Raw genomic sequence first — 17,154 nt, 5'->3', positions numbered from 1 at the left:
TGGAGGCCCTGGGCTGGCAGTAACAGCGGGTCTGGTCCATGGGGTGGGGGATGATGATAAATCCGCTTTGCGATGAACTCTGGTTCTCCGCATCATTTGACAATGTCTGACTACTGCCCACGGTAGCACTTTCCACCGTCCAGCTGGGTGACCCCTGCATGCGAGTTGGCCATTCCATCACATGGTCCTATCAGATCCCTGGGGTGGCGTGATGGGGACAGGTGGGGGGGGCGGGGATCTGTCCATCTCTCTCTTCCCTCCCCTCCAGCCAGCCTAGCCCATCTATCAGACAGAGCACCGAGGCAGGTTGTAACGGTGGCAACAGGGGTTTAATGTGAAAGAATATATACAGATTTGTGCATTAGCTACTATAACTAAACTGTGCCTTGCACCCATGACAACTTAACTGGTGTCTAACTTTCTGGCCTTAAAGGCCCTGATGCTACGTCTAGATGGGTCCCCAGACGGTAGGGGTGGAGGCGGCCTCCTGTGATTCTCGCCCTGCGACCTGAGCCCCCATAGGTGGGTGTCTTCTGGGGCGACTGGGCCTGGATGGGCCCAGCTGCTGCTGAGCGGGTGTCTCGGGTGGTGTGATGCCGCCCCATTATGCCCTCCGCCCACCGGATGCGCCGGGGGGCGGGGGGAAGAGTCTGTGGTGCTGTGGTGTTCCGGTACCACCTCTGAGTGAGTCACTGGCATGGGCCCCATCACCTCCTCCTCCCACGGGATGCCCGATGCCCCTGGGATACGCCATGGGATGGGAGTGCGAAGGGAGCTATCCCCTGAGGTTCCCCTGGCACTGCCAGTCCAGGAGGCTCGCTCTTGTCTCGACCAGGGTCCGCACTCTCGTGCCCATGGAGAACAGGGAGTGGTCCATCTCCGTCTGGAACTGTGCCACATCACCTTACGACTGTGCCACCACTTCCTGGGTTTGTGTCATATCAGCCAGTGTCTGCGCCATCTCCCTCTCGTAATGGGCCACCTTCCTCTGTGTGCGCCGCGTTGGCTAGTGCCTGGACAATGCCGCCGATGTTCCCAGTCATGGCCTGCTGTGACTGGGCCACACTCAAGAGCGCCACTGCGATTTTCAGGTTGCTCTGGGACATGAGGCAGCAACCCTGTCCTGGGCCTCGGCCAGCACCTGCACAGAATGCCCCAAGGCTTGGATGTGCTTATCCATAGCCGAACCGCCACCCTCAATGCCTCCATCGCGGACGCCATGCATTCGGTGTTGGCTTGGGTGGTACGCATGGTCAACACCACCTGCTGCTGCACGCGGTTGGGCTCTTCCAACTGCACCCGCAGCTGCTGGATGCTCGCCGACAACCCCTCATGTAGTTCCTGGGTCTCTGACTGCATCTCCACTGTGGAGGGATGGTTTGTTCCAGAAGCTCGAGATCCGTCTGGACGGCAGCTAGTCCCTTGGGCTTGGCCTGCCTCCATCCGTCCGCCCGCCCCCTCGGGTGTTCCTACCTCCTCCTGCTGTATCGGGTCAACTGTGTGGTACGCATCAGAAAGTGTCCCAGGAGCCTCTTCACTAAAGTGCCCAACCGAGGTGAGTGTCATGGGATGGTGGAGGGTGTTGGAGACAGCTGTGATGGTGTAGCGCACAAAGACTCCGAGAGACGAATAGAGTGAAGTCGATGAGGCTTTATTAAGCGTGTCTGTTCCCCCGCAGCTCGATAGTAGAATGGCCTGCGGGGGAGGACTACGGCTTCTTATACTCCGCCTTCAGGGCGGAGCTAGAGGTCAACGGCCAACCAGGACCCAGGATCTGTCAGCCAATGACATTGGGGCTTCCAGTCCCACATGACCCCTAATACATACTACCACATTCACCCCTTGTCAAAATGAACCCGGCGGGGTGATGCTTCGCATGGTGGTAAGGGTTTACAGGGCTGGTCCTGGGAGGAAAACATTCATACGGCAATACAGTATGTACAACATTGTCCTGTTTCAACTATTTACAGAAGGTATCGGGAGAAAAAGCAAAATGTTCTTGTGAAAAGTCCATATATTGATTTAGATCGACGCCACGAGCCAGTCGGGCGGTCTGGTCGTCCGTGTCGATCGCCTCGGCCCCGGTGGTGGTGGTGGTGCTTGTTCCGGTGTTGTCGTCTCCGGGAGCCTTACGGTTTCAGCTTGGGCTTTATTCTTGGTCGGGCCTGAGGGGAGGGGAACCGATCCTCCTGGGAAGGGGGCGGTTGCGGGGTGCGGCGGTGGCAGGAAGGGGGGGGGGTTGGGTGAATGGTGTCGGGGGGGTGTGTGTGTTGCCGGCGGGCGCCAGATCCCGCAGGGAGACCGTGTCCTGTCGGCCGTCGGGGTACTCCACGTAAGCGTACTGCGGGTTCGCGTGGAGGAGGTGAACCCTTTCGACCAACGGGTCCGCCTTGTGTGCCCGCACATGCTTTCGGAGCAAGGTGGGTCCTGGGGCCGCCAGCCAGGTCGGCAGCGACGTTCCAGAGGAGGACTTCCTAGGGAAGACAAGGAGATGCTCATGAGGCGTTTGATTAGTGCTCGTACATAATAGCAACCGGATGGAGTGGAGAGCGTCCGGGAGGACCTCCTGCCACCGTGAAACTGGGAGGTCCCTGGACCGTAGACGTTCTCCCTCTCTACTTGCCCGTTCCCCCGGGGGTTGTAGCTGGTCGTCCTGCTTGAGGCTATGCCCTTGCTGAGCAGGAACTGGCGCAGCTCGTCACTCATGAAAGAGGACCCCCTGTCGCTGTGGACGTATGCGGGGCAACCGAACAGTGTGAAGATGGTGTTCAGGGCTTTAATGACTGTGGCCGCGGTCATGTCAGAGCAGGGGATGGCGAATGGGAAGCGGGAGTACTCGTCCACCACATTAAGGAAGTATGTGTTGCGGTCGGTGGAGGGGAGGGGCCCTTTGAAATCCAGACTAAGGCGTTCAAAGGGGCGGGAAGCCTTAATCAGGTGCGTACCATCCGGCCTGAAAAAATGCGGTTTGCATTCTGCGCAGATGTGGCAGTCCCTTGTGACTGTACGGACCTCCTCGAAAGAGTATGGGAGGTTGCGGGACTTGACAAAATGGTAAAACCGAGTGACCCCCGGGTGGCAGAGGTCCTCGTGAAGGGTTTGGAGGCGGTTAATTTGTGCGTTGGCACATGTGCCGCGGGATAGGGCATCGGACGGCTCATTCAGCTTTCCGGGATGATACAAGATCTCGTACTTGAAGGTGGAGAGCTCGATCCTCCACCTTAAGATCTTGTCGTTTTTGATTTTGCCCCGCAGTGCATTATCGAACATGAAGGCTACCGACCGTTGGTCGGTGAGGAGCGTGAATCTCCTGCCGGCCAGGTAATGCCTCCAATGTCGCACAGCTTCCACTATGGCTTGGGCTTCCTTTTCCACTGAGGAGTGGCGGATTTCTGAAGCGTGGAGGGTTCGGGAGAAAAAGGCCACGGGTCTGCCCGCTTGGTTAAGGGTGGCCGCTAGAGCTACGTCTGAGGCGTCGCTCTCGACCTGGAAGGGGAGGGACTCATCGATGGCGCGCATCGTGGCCTTTGCGATATCCGCTTTGATGCGGCTGAAGGCCTGGCAAGCCTCTGTCGACAGAGGGAAGGTCATGGTCTGTATTAGGGGGCGGGCCTTGTCTGCGTACTGGGGGACCCACTGGGCGTAGTATGAAAAAAACCCCAGGCAGCGTTTCAGGGCTTTTGAGCAGTGCGGGAGGGGAAATTCCATGAGGGCGCGCATACGTTCGGGGTCGGGGCCTATTATTCCATTGCGCACTACGTAGCCCAGAATGGCTAGCCGGTTGGCGCTAAAAACGCACTTGTCCTCGTTGTACATGAGGTTCAAGGCTTTGGCGGTCTGGAGGAATTTTTGGAGGTTGGCTTCGTGGTCCTGCTGGTCGTGGCCGCAGATGGTTACATTGTCGAGATACGGGAACGTGGCCCGCAACCCGTGTTGATCAACCATTCGGCCCATCTCCCGTTGGAAGACCGAGACCCCGTTTGTGACGCCAAATGGGACCCTTAGGAAATGGTATAATCGCCCGTCTGCCTCGAAGGCTGTGTACTTGCGGTCACTTGGGCGGATGGGGAGCTGATGGTAGGCGGACTTGAGGTCCACGGTGGAGAAGACTTTGTATTGGGCAATCCGATTGACCATGTCGGATATGCGGGGGAGAGGGTACGTGTCTAGTTGTGTGTACCTGTTGATGGTCTGGCTATAGTCTATCACCATCCTTTGTTTCTCCCCTGTCTTCACTACTACCACCTGTGCTCTCTAGGGACTATTGCTGGCCTGGATTATGCCTTCCTTTAGTAGCCGCTGGACTTCGGACCGAATGAAGGTCCGGTCCTGGGCGCTGTACCGTCTGCTCCTAGTGGCGGCGGGTTTGCAATCCGGGGTGAGGTTCGCAAACAAGGACGGGGGTTGCACCTTGAGGGTTGCGAGGCCGCAGATAGTGAGTGGGGGTATTGGGCCGCCGAATTTGAACGTAAGGCTCTGTAGATTGCACTGGAAATCTAATCCCAGTAATGTGGGGGCGCAGAGTTGGGGAAGGACGTGTAGTTTGTAGTTTTTGAACTCCCTCCCCTGCACCGTTAGGGTAACTATGCAGAAACCTTTGATCTGTACGGATTGGGATCCTGCATCTAGGGAAATCTTTTGTGCGCTGGGATAGGTGGTCAAGGAACAGCGTCTTACCGTGTCGGGGTGGATAAAGCTCTCCGTGCTCCCGGAGTCGACTCGGCATGGTGTCTCGTGCCCGTTTATTAGCACCGTTGTCGTCGTCGTCTGGAGTGTCCGGGGCCGAGCTTGATAGAGCGTTATTGAAGCGAGACGTGGTTGTAGTAGTGGAGCGTCTTCCTCGAACCCCGTGGAGCCGTCGACACTGGGGTCCGTTGTTGCCGTCCAAGATGGCGTCGGGGATGAACAAAATGGCTGCCCCCATACATCGCACATGGCTGGGGGGGTCACAAGATGGCGGCGGGGGTGAACAAAATGGCCGGCCCCATGCGTCGTACAGGTCTGGGGTGGTCCAAGATGGCGGCGCCCTTCCCTCGTGGTGGCCGGGAGCCAAAATGGCGGCGTCTGCGGGTCGCACATGGGGCGCTGGGGGGGTTGGGGAGCGTTAGGACCGCGCGGGGCTCCCTCATCTCTGGGGACAGAAGTGGTCGGGACCCAAATTGGTAGCGCCGGCGGGTCATACGGGGGGGGGGGGGGGGTTGGGGAGCGTAAGCGGCGTGCAGGGCTCCCTGTTCTCCCGGGACCGCGGTGGTCGGTACCCAGAGTGGCTGCGCCTGCGGGTCGTACATGGGGCGCTGGGGGGGTTGGGGAGCGTAAGCGGCGTGCAGGGCTCCCTGTTCTCGCGGGACAGCGGCGACCTCACGGGAACGGCACACAACCGCGAAATGGCCCTTTTTCCCGCAGCTCTTGCAGATTGCTGCGCGGGCCGGGCAGCGCTGCCGGGGGTGTTTCGCCTGGCCGCAGAAATAGCAGCGGGCGCCCCCGGTGCGACTTGGCGTTAGGACCGCGCAAGCCTGTGGGGTGTCCGGGGGGGGGGGGGGGGGGGTTTGTCGCGACGGGTATGTACGGAGCCCAATGGGCTGCCGCGCGGTCGGGGCCGTAGGCGCGGGTATTCCGTGCGGCCACGTCTAGGGAGGCTGCTAGGGCCCGTGCCTCTGAGAGTCCTAGCGACTCTTTTTCTAGAAGTCTTTGGCGGATTTGGGAGGAATTCATACCTGCCACAAAAGCATCGCGCATTAACATGTCCGTGTGTTCATTTGCGTTCACCGAAGGGCAGCTGCAGGCTCGTCCCAAAATCAGCAGCGCGGCGTAGAATTCGTCAATCGATTCTCCGGGACTTTGCCGTCTCGTCGCGAGCTGGTAGCGAGCGTAGATTTGGTTAACTGGGCGGACATAGAGACTTTTCAGTGCTGCGAACGCCGTCTGGAAATCCTCCGTGTCTTCGATGAGGGAGAAAATCTCCGTGCTTAACCTCGAGTGCAGGACCTGTAGTTTTTGGTCTTCTGTGACCCGGCCGGTAGCCGTTCTGAGGTAGGCCTCGAAACAAGTCTGCCAGTGCTTGAAGGCTGCTGCCGCGTTCACTGCGTGGGGGCTGATCCTCAGGCATTCCGGGATGATCCTGAGCTCCATAGTCCTTTTTAGGCACGCTTAATAAATTGTAGCGCACAAAGACTCCGTAGAGACGAATAGAGTGAAGTCGATGAGGCTTTATTAAGCGTGTCTGTTCCCCCGCAGCTCGATAGTAGAATGGCCTGCGGGGGAGGACTCCGGCTTCTTATACTCCGCCTTCAGGGCGGAGCTAGAGGTCAACGGCCAACCAGGACCCGGGATCTGTCAGCCAATGACATTAGGGCTTCCAGTCCCACATGACCCCTAATACATACTACCACAGACGGGAAATCACTGTCATCCTCCGACCCAAGCTCCACGGCTTCCTGAATCTCGGACAGAGGGCTGGTGTCCGAGCTGCCCCCCTTGTCAGTGCTCGGCTCGCAGGGGAGGTGGGGGCTCCGGCTGTGGCACTGGCTGCAGGTCCTGCAAGACACAAGACAAGATGCATGATTATACCCCGGGCCGAGAGGGGAGTGAGGATGGAGGGTTAGTGGTGGTGTGGGGGTGAGGCACACAGTGTAACACCTTCCCTTCCCCCAAGATCCCCCAAATCCCAAACGTTGTAAAATGCAAAAATAATAGACCCTTAGAATATTTATAGAACGCATTCATAATAAATCCTACTTAATAAAGCTGCTGCAGGCTTTTGTGTTTACCAGCACTGACCCTTTGCATGTTCCAGAAATGCCGAGACAAGTTCATTCAATTTGCAAGATTTTGGATTGTCGCATGCATACTGGGAACAGTTTATCATTATCTTCAACATCTGATTTCCATGTTGAGGTACCCTTTCAGCTTTTGCGCGCACACTTCCATGTCCTTCTTGCTGCAAGGCACACTTTGTGGGTGGCACTGAAATAACTTTTTAAATTTTACAGCCACATCTTCGAACTAGCAGCAGTGCAATCAGAACCTACACGCATGATGTATTATAATGAACCCAAGAAGGGATGTGGGCTGCAAAACGAGGCAGCCTCTTTTCTTCAACTTCATGTTTTAACTGTGCTTACAGGAGAAGCCTGTACATAACTTGCAGGGGAAAACCTGGATTAGAGATGGACATCTGGACCTCCGATGCCTTATCTGCTTCTGCAAATCTTTGTGCCAGAAGCAATCGATGGAGTGGGATGGAAGATGTTCAGCAAATAGAATAAAGAACAGTACAGCACAGGAACAGGCCCTTCGGCCCTCCAAACCTGTACTGGTCATGATACCAACCTTTGCCAAAACCCTCAGCACTTCTTTGCTGTATCCCTCTATACCCATCCTATCCATGTGTTTGTCAAGATGCCCTTTGAATGCCATTGGTGTATCTGCTTCCACAATCTCCCCTGGCAACGTGTTCCAGGCACTCCCCACCCTCTGCGTAAAAAACCTGCCTCGCACATCACCTCTACACTTTGCCCCACGGACCTTAACCTATGCTCCCTGGTGACTGATCCCGCCACCCTGTCTGCCCATCCACTCTATCCGTGCCCCTCATAATCTTGTAGACCTCTATCAGGTCACCCCTCAACCTCCGTCTTTCTAATGAAAACTGTCCGAGTCTATTCAGCCTCTCCACACAGCTAACAACCTCCAGACCAGGAAACATCCTGGTAAACCTCCTCTGCCCCATCTCCAAAGCCTCCACACCCTTCTGGTAATATGGTGACAATTGTGCGCAATATTCCAAGTGCGGCCGTACCAAGGTTCTATACAACTGTAGCATGACTTGCCAGTTTTCATACTCGATGCCCCGTCCAATGAAGGCAAGCATTCGTATGCTTTTTTGACTACCTTGTCCAGTTGTGTTGCCATCTTCAAAGATCTGTGGACTTACAGGCCCAGATTTCTCTGACTTTCTATATTTCTAAGAGTTTTGCCAGTTATGGTTTATTTCCCCCCTAACAGCCCTACCAAATTGTATTACCACACATTTGCCCGGATTAAACTCATTTGTCCGGATTAAACTCATTTGCCATTTCTCTGCCCAAGTCTCCAACCTATCTATGTCCTGCTGTATCTTCTGACAATCCTCAACACTATCTGTCACTCAACCAACCTTGGTATCATCAGACCAGCTACATTTTCCTCCAAATTGTTTGTGTCCACTACAAACAAATATTCACCTTTTGTTCGTCCTTTTTCTCCCACTTTTTAAAAATAAATTTAGAGTACCCAATTATTTTTTTCCAATTAAGGGGCAATTTAGTTTGGCCCATATACTTAACCAGCACATCTTTGGGTTGTGGGGGTGAAACCCATGCGGACATGAGAAGAATGTACAAACTCAACACGGAGAGTGACCCAGGGCCGGGATTCAAACCCGGGTCCTCGGTGCCGTGAGGCAGCAGTGCTAACCACTGCACCACCGTGCCGCCTTCTCCCACTGAGTTACCAAGATCCTGATTTCCTTTACAGCACAATGGTGTATTGCAATACATCTGATGTCATTATAACACATGTCCCTTTTCTTTTCCAGCAGTTTTCCCAAGTTGAAGAGCTGGGTTCAAATACTTGAGGCAGTCTGAGGCATAGACTCTTCATAAAATGCCAGATTGTGCATTCATAATCAAAGATAGATGCATTCTGGATCGTTTAGAGAAAGGGACTCTGGACGAAGTACTGGGTGAACTATGTAATACAAGAAGAGGAGCAGGAAGCAGATGGCTGCAGAACCTGCTGCAAATAGTCTTCAGTGAAGTGTGCATTGGTGCGCCATGGGCATACCTGTAGAAGAGAGGAGATAAACAAGCAAAAGGCTCCACGTGTATTTTGTGAATGTAAGCAGGACTTTGCAGGATGGTTGGATAGGGTGCAGAGCTGCAGTCTACCTTGTGCAATATTGACACATGGAATGGGTTCACATTCCTGAGGCCACCATGGTGTGTGTGACAGTGCCATGACTATCTTATGAATAGGACAAATTAGAATTCAAGTAGTGGCTCTCATACAGATCCCTAGTCATCCTGAAGGACTGCTCCAACAGCATGCAAGGAGCTGACACTAGCCAGGGCAAGCTTGATCAACACCCCTCCACCCTTTTAAACATTTGCTCCGTCCAAGTGGTGCCACATTACAACAGAGTATGTCATCACTAAGGATATCTCAGTAGCATCTTCTCTGTCACCAGGAAGGGCAAATGTAACGGCCACAATGGGAATACCAACATGTTCCCCTCCATGATGAATGTAATGTTGACTTGGGATTGTGATCCAATCCTTCGCTGTCACTTGGTCAGAACCCTGAAACATCGTGCCTAACAGCATTGTGGGTGTACCTACACCACGCAGACAGCAGCGGTTCAAAAAGGCAGTTGCCCACCACCACCTCGAGGGCAATTAGAAATAGTCAATAACTGCTGGCAGAGCCAGTCATGCCCAAACCAAAGAATGATAAATATAAAGGAGTAACCAATGAGCCAGCTAATTCTTAAGAGAATGGCTTATTGCTTTATCCAGCCAATGCTGTCATTGAATTGAAGAATCGCCAATTTGGGGACAGAAGTTGACGCACAGCCCCACAGTATTAGGCATGGTGCCAGCATTTGATGTGATTTGAATGCCACAGTGATGAAAGTCTGCCAGCTTCCACACTGCAGCCTTCATTACAGTACATTCTTGAAGAGAAGCAATTTGGATTCTGAATGACATACACCATGCAGAGACACTGACGATAAATCACACATGTAATTTCATTTGTTTTTAAATACATTGTACGGAAGGAAAAGCTGTTCAAAATAGGGGAGGTTGTTTCATTTGCTTCTGAATGATGAAAGCTTGTGCACAAGTGATTCTGCAGGAGCAGGATTGCAAATGAATTATGGATTATTTTTGTGAGAGTTGTCCATGGCTGATGGAGCAAATCTCCTTTGCCCACTTCTTCCTGAATATTCCCTGCCCTAGCAATAATTGGGCTGGTCTATTCATTCTCCTGCTGCAGATGACTCTCTTCATTGTAATGTTGTGCAACATTTAACCAGTGATGAGTTTGGGAATCCTTGCTGGGGAGACAACTGGGAACACCATCGCTGCTATGACAGTCCAGACAGTGTAATCCTTACATAGCATGCTTATGGTGCACTCAATGTTCTGTTGAGATATGTGTCTTTCTGCAGCTGTTTTCAACTGGGGTTTCTCTGGGGTGATGGACTAAGTGGAACAGCGGTAGGGGCATTCATCAATTCATCAACAAGTTCTCATAGGAGCCATTGGGCGGAATCGTACCATATTTTCTAAAGTGTCAGGCTTGGACTGAAAATTGGCTGGAAGCCTCTTTAAATAAAGAAAATGAGTGGCCGTGGTTTATGGCATCACTCTGGTGGGGTGAGGCCCGATGGTGCTGGCACCCGGCTCCATGAATATTGGTGCGCCATCTTTAAAGGGTGCCCTGATGACAACTGAAGTTTTACTTTTCCGCCTACCCCCAGACAATCATCGGGGGCTCCCCACCACCGAGGGAGTATTTTTAAAAAGCTGTTGTGAACGTTGTCAAGGTATGAATATTTAGTGAGGGGTGCCATGTGGCTGGGGGGCTCATTAATAATAAAATTTATTATAATTCGTTTAAATCAAGTTCCCGCCCTTTGAGCGTGAATCTCGTGATGTCGGCGGTGAAGGGCGTGGAAAATTGAGAAATGCGATCTCCGAATTGAATCTCGTTTCTCAATTTTCTCTGGGTTTTCCACCCGCGTCATTGTTCTCCCTAACGACGATCACGGGCTGAAAATCACCCCCATTGCCTTTTCTCCATTCTTGTGACAGGCTGTCACAAAATTAAAGCTGCTGTGATATCAGCTATTGCCTTACATGATGAGGTTCTTGAGGTCTGATCCGCAGGGTGAATTTCTACAAGGGTTCTTCTGTTCATTTGCTGTAACTTAGGCTGAAGATCTGCAGAAACCACAGAAAGATTATGGACTTGGTCAATCAACAAGAACACAGAAACAGAGTCCAAACATAAAGTCGACATAGACAGCTTATATTTGGCCAATTTGTCCCACTCTCCATCACCCCCTCCTCTTCCTCTACCCCCCATACCCGCAATTTGTTGTGCCTAGATAATTAGAAAAAGATTAGGTTTTTTGGGGCCCTTCTGGATCAGCAGAGGACCTGGTACACATTGAACACCAAGTTGATGGATTGCCCTGCATCTTGTAGTGCCATGGGCCTTACTGTAGGATGAAATGGTGGGATATTCCTCCCTACTTCATTCGCATTGCTAAGTTGGAGCAGTGTCTGTTGGATGTGTGGGTATCATCCTAACAGTTTTACTGCATTTCTGCTGCAAATATGGCAATGGGGAGGTGCAGCTCCAAGAAAATTTCCAGTCAAAGTGTCTCTACTTAAAATGTGACCCCATAATTTCTCTTTACAGATACAGATGGAGCTGCCATTTACTTTCAACTTTTCCTATTTTTTAAAAATTTCTGTTATTAGAAGCAACTAAATAGTGAACCAGGCAGCCTATGGTTGTGGGGGGGGGGGGGGGGGGGGGGTTGATGAGCTTAACCTTTACAAAAACCATCAAATGTGAATGTGACCTTCAGCAAAAAGCTAGCAAGTGCCTCTGAGCTGGAGCAAGTCTGTTCTGCCTTGTCGGTGAGATGACATATTTTAGAACCATTCAGTAATGCTCTTTGTAAATCAACATATTATTGTCAATCCAATAAACATTCAATATATTCTTTCAGATCTGTCGCTGGGAACATTGATTCTCCGGAACATTAGCACTGCTGCAAATGGTTTGTACCAATGTACAGTTTCTAATACAATTGGATCCAGTACCTGTGTCATTGACCTACAGGTTATTGCACGTAAGTAGACTATAAACACTGGATTTTTTGCAGAAGCTATCGTTTTGTGATTTTTTTTTTCTTCACCTGAGTAAATAATTTGACCTGCATGTACACAATGCATTAATAGCAAGTAGGGTTTGAATTCCACAGCATTTGCACACATGAGCAATCCAACCACTGAAAACAATTCATACTCTGTAGATTAAATAGTTAAATCTATTGAAAGAACGTTTACGGTAACATAAAAATACCTACCTTATGAATCCAACAGAATTTTATAAACAATTATCTTTAGCAATAACATTCTATTATATAACAACATTTTGAGGGTTATTTGGTGTGCAAATTGGGTGCCTTGTATATTAGATGAATAAGGCTGTTATATTTGAGCTCAAGTCTGTAATAACAATTCTGCCACCTTCTCATTACAGCTTTAACATCCATCTGAGCAGGTAGACAGAACCTCAGTTTAATGGTTAATTTGCTCTGACAATACAGCATTGCATTGGGCAGCCAGCTTAGACTACGTGCGCACATCCTAATGAGAGTCTGCAACCTTATGAATCAAAGGAGAGTCAAGCTGCCATTTTTGACCTTTTTCTGAGCAAGTCACAGGGCAGAGAGAGGTTCAAGTAGAACTTTGTGATGGGTTTATAGAAATATGAGGTTTGTTTTATTACATTTCTTTGTGATAATAAACTGGCTTCCTCTTATTTGCAAGGCTTCAATTTTCTCTCTTCCCCTGCAGAAGGCACTGACATATTCTGGGTTTCAGTTTCGCAGGCAGGGGCACTGGTATTTTCTAGTACAAGCAGCCATCCTTTATATATGTTTTGACGTGCTATTTGATCTAAAGCTGTATTGCAATTGATCAAACTCAAGTACTTACTAGAATGGTCCACTGAATAGTGACCAGGGGTGGGAATACTTCGAGTTTTTTCTGTATGTATCTCCTTCGCTTCAGGACTAACTGCAGCACGCCCCTTGCTACCCTGACTGAGATTAGGTAAATTTGCATAAACTGGGGATTGACTCTAAAATCTTCCTATCTTTCTGGAAAGTATCCAGCAGCTGAGCCATTCGGAAAAAATAGTTGTAATATTTAACTTGGAAATAAATTTCTTCAATTCACTTAACTATTTTTGACATGTGCGGCCTCCTTCATTTAAAATGCCTTGCGTTGTTATACATTTAAGATCAAATGAAAAAAATGTAAAATGAGGGGTAGTATTATTATAAGCTAGATGCTACTACTGTAGAAAACTTAAAAGAAAGTAATGGTTAATATTATACATATATCGGACTGGGGGCCCTGGTCAGGATCGAAGAGGTATTGGGGGGCCTGAAGGTCATGCAGTCGGGTAAAGCCCCGGGGCCAGACGGGTACCCGGTGGAGTTTTACAAAAAATTTACCGGGATAGTGGGGCCGGTGCTGGTCAGGGTCTTTAACGAGGCAAGAGACAGAGGGAGTTTACCCCCGACGATGTCGCAGGCCACCATCTCGCTCATTCTGAAACGGGATAAGGCCCTGGAGGCCTGTGGGTCATACAGGCCGATCTCTTTGACCAACGTAGACGGCAAGTTACTGGCCAAGATTTTGGCGACCAGAATTGAGGATTGTGTACCGGATGTAATTGTGGAGACCAAACCGGGTTTGTAAAGCGGAGGCAGCTGGTGGCCAACCTAAGAAGGCTGCTCAACGTGATTATGATGCCCCCGGAGAGGTAGTGATAGTGGTAGCCATGGATGCTGAAAAGGCTTTTGACTGGGTCGAGTGGGATTATCTGTGGGAGGTACTAGGACGGTTCGGGTTCGGGGCGGGGTTCATCGACTGGGTTAGGCTACTGTATCAGGCCCCGGAGGCGAGTGTAAGGACGAACAGGACAACATCGGACTACTTTAGACTGCACCGTGGGACAAGACAGGGCTGCCCTCTCTCCCCACTGCTGTTTGCGCTGGCCATGGAGCCGCTGGCAATTGCACTGAGAGCTTCTAGGGGCTGGAAAGGGCTGGTCTGGGGGGAGTGGAACATAGAGTCTCGCTATACGCAGATGATCTGCTATTATACGTATCGGACCCAATGGTGGGGATAGACGGTATTATGGCAACCCTGAGGGAATTTGGCCGGTTCTCCGGATACAAACTGAACATAACTAAGAGCGAGTTGTTTGTAATTCAGGCGAGGGGGCAGGAGAGTAGGCTGAAGGGGTTGCCGTTCAGGCTAGTGGGGGAGGGTTTCCGATATTTGCGGATTCAGGTGGCACGGAACTGGGGCAAGCTGCATAAGCTCAACCTGTCCCGACTGGTGGAACGAGTGAGGGACGAGGTCCGGAAGTGGGATGCGCTCCAGCTGTCATTGGCGGGGAGGGTGCAGACTGTTAAGATGACGCTTCACCCGCGGTTCTTGTTTGTTTTTCAGTGTCTCGCCATCTTTATCCCGCGGTCCTTCTTTAAGAAGCTGAATAACATTATTCTGGGATTTGTATGGGCAGGGCAGTCCCCGCGGGTGAAGAGGGTGATACTTGAAAGGAACAGAGGAGAAGGGGGGCTGGCGTTGCCGAACTTCAGCAACTATTACTCGGCGGCCAACATAGCGATGATAAGGAAGTGGATGGTGTGTGCGGGGTCGGTTTGGGAGCGGATGGAGGCTGCTTCGTGCAGGGGCACTAGCTTAGCAGCCCTGGTCACGGCGCCTCTGCTGCTTCCGCCGGCACAGTACTCCACCAGTCCGATAGTGGTGGCGGCTCTTCAGATCTGGGGCCAGTGGAGGAGGCATGTAGGGGAGGTAAGAGCATCGGTGTGGACCCCAATCTGCGGCAACCACCGATTTGCCCGGGGAACATGGAGGGGGGTATCGACTGTGGAAGAGGGCGGGGATTGTGAGGATGGGGGATCTGTTCCTGGAAGGGAGCTTTCCGAGCATGAGGGAGCTGGAGGAGAAGTTTGGGCTGGCGAGAGGGAACGACTTTAGATACTTACAGGTGCGGGATTTTGTACGCAGGCTGGTGCCGTCCTTCCCACGTCTCCCGCCGAAGGGGAGGCAGGACAGGGTAGTTCCTAGGGGAGAGGTGGGAGAGGGTAGAGTTTCAGACGTCTACAAGGAACTAATGGGAGCTGAGAATACGCAGACCGAGGACCTGAAGCTTAAGTGGGAGGAGGAGCTTGGGGGGGAGATGGAGGACGGTAGCTGGGCGGAAGCCCAGAGCAGAGTAAACACGACCGCAACATGCGCCAGGCTCAGCCTGATCCATTTTAAGGTCGTGCACCGGGCCCACATGAGTGGCCTGGATGAGCAGATTCTTCGGGCTGGAGGACAAGTGTGCTAGATGCGCCGGAGGGCCGGTTAACCCATGTACACATGTTCTGGTCGTGCCCTAATCTCAGGGGGTATTGGCAGGGATTCGCAGATGTCATGTCCCGGGTATTGAAAACTGGGGTGGTTATGAGTCATGAGGTGGCAATCTTTGGGGTTTCAGAGGACCCGGGAGTCCAGCAAGAGAGGGAGGCCGACGTTCTGGCCTTTGCTTCCCTGGTAGCCCGGCGACGAATACTGTTAGCATGGAGGGACTCAAAGCCCCCGAGGGCTGAGGTATGGCTATCGGACATGGTGAGCTTTCTTGGCCTAGAGAGAGTCAGGTTCGCCCTGAGAGGGTCGCTACTAGGGTTCGCCCGAAGTTGGCAGCCATTCATTAACTTCTTTGCAGAGGAGTAAGTGACAGCAGGGGGTGGGGGGGGGTGGGGCGTGGCTAGGGTAGTGTAGAGTAGAGTAGGGGAATATTGAGGCAGGTCCGTGCATGAACAGAGCTCTGGTTTGCACTATGTTTAATTTGTGTCTTGACTTTTTTTGTTCTGTACAATGTCACTTTTTCTATATGCCTAAAATACCTCAATAAAATTGTTTGTTGAAAAAAAAAATTCTACATATATGGGTGCCACAGGTTAGCACTGCTGCCTCACAGCGCCAGCGACCCAGGTTCAATTCCGGCCTTGGGTGACTGTGTGGAGTTTGCATGTTCTCCCCGTGTCTGCGTGGGTTTCCTCTGGGTGCTCCGGTTTATTCCTACAGTCCAATGATGTGCTGGTTAGGTGGACTGGCCGTGCTAAATTGCCCCTTTGTATCCAAAGGATGTACAGGTAAGGGGTTATTGGAATGCGGCAGAGGAGTGGACTTCATAGAAGTGCTCTTTCCATGGGTCGGTGCACACCCAATGGGCCGAATGGCCTCCTCCTGCACTGTCGGGATTCTGTGATATGGCACTATAATTAGCATATCTATGTGCCAAGATCGATAGAAATCTGGACTGTTTGGTGCAGTTAACATTAATATGTAAACATATGAGAATATGTCAAAAAATTTAAGAAACTTACCATTTAAAAATCCCATGTTATACATCTCTACCATTTGCTATTCATTGTCTGCTTATTATTTGAGCTAATCTTAAAAATATCATTGGTGAAGGGACTGCGTGATATTATATGACAATCCAAGCAAGACTGCTAGGATGAAAGTCACCTCTCGCTCATGCTTGTTAATGGTCCTAAGTGAAATTAGTTCAGGCAATCACAATCCAGTTCTCTGGGGATGCAGGTCCATGGCACAGATCTCCCAATACTTTGGCACTAATTGACACTAATGAGGCAATCTCACAGAGACATTACGAGGCAGGATAATGTGAGAAATGGAAATGTCATGCTAATATAGTGAGGGTAGAGGAGGGATTCCAATAGGTTTCTGCAGAAAACTGTGTTTGCAATGTTATACAAATAATAATTTTATACCTTTATTGGTTGTCTCTCTCAGATGGATGTTTTGCACATGTTGCTCATTAAAATTTTTAGGAATACTGTGGAAATGTTACGATGGAATATTTTTATTCCAATCATATTGCTGTGGAACTATTAGAAGGCACCATTTACAGATACATTCTTCACTCGTAATAGATGGGGGAGAAAAGCCAAATGCTAAAAAGCTATGAGCAACCATGGTGTGGATACAAAGAAGGAACACAAATCTAGGTGAATAGTGGAAATGAGAATGGACGACTGACATTTATAAAGCACCATTGACAGCCTCAGGACATTCCATAATGCCTTTCAGGCAGCAAAGTGCTAGTCATCATTCGAATGAAGGAAAATGAATAGTCAAATTGTGTACTGACAAGATCCACAAACAAAGAGATAAACAATCAGGCAATCTGTTTTATGTGTTGGGTGAGAGATAAATGTTGGCTAGGATCTCTGGAGAACTCACTTGCTGTTCTTCG

The 17,154-nt window shown here is 50.8% G+C and overlaps 1 protein-coding gene across 1 annotated transcript in view; it reads left to right on the top strand.

The window, feature by feature from the left end:
• igsf11 (immunoglobulin superfamily member 11) overlaps positions 1 to 17,154 on the top strand; it is a 348,245-nt gene that overhangs the window by 318,923 nt on the left and 12,168 nt on the right. Inside the window, exon 5 of the mRNA XM_072513936.1 lies at positions 11,786 to 11,908. Coding sequence (XP_072370037.1) covers positions 11,786 to 11,908 — 123 coding nt within the window. The remainder of the gene's footprint in view (positions 1 to 11,785; positions 11,909 to 17,154) is intronic.

Source organism: Scyliorhinus torazame, chromosome 8, assembly GCF_047496885.1.
Source record: "Scyliorhinus torazame isolate Kashiwa2021f chromosome 8, sScyTor2.1, whole genome shotgun sequence".
Lineage (NCBI taxonomy): Eukaryota > Metazoa > Chordata > Chondrichthyes > Carcharhiniformes > Scyliorhinidae > Scyliorhinus > Scyliorhinus torazame.
The sequence above is the reverse complement of the archived record's forward strand: the minus strand, read 5'-3'. Positions and strand labels throughout refer to the sequence as shown.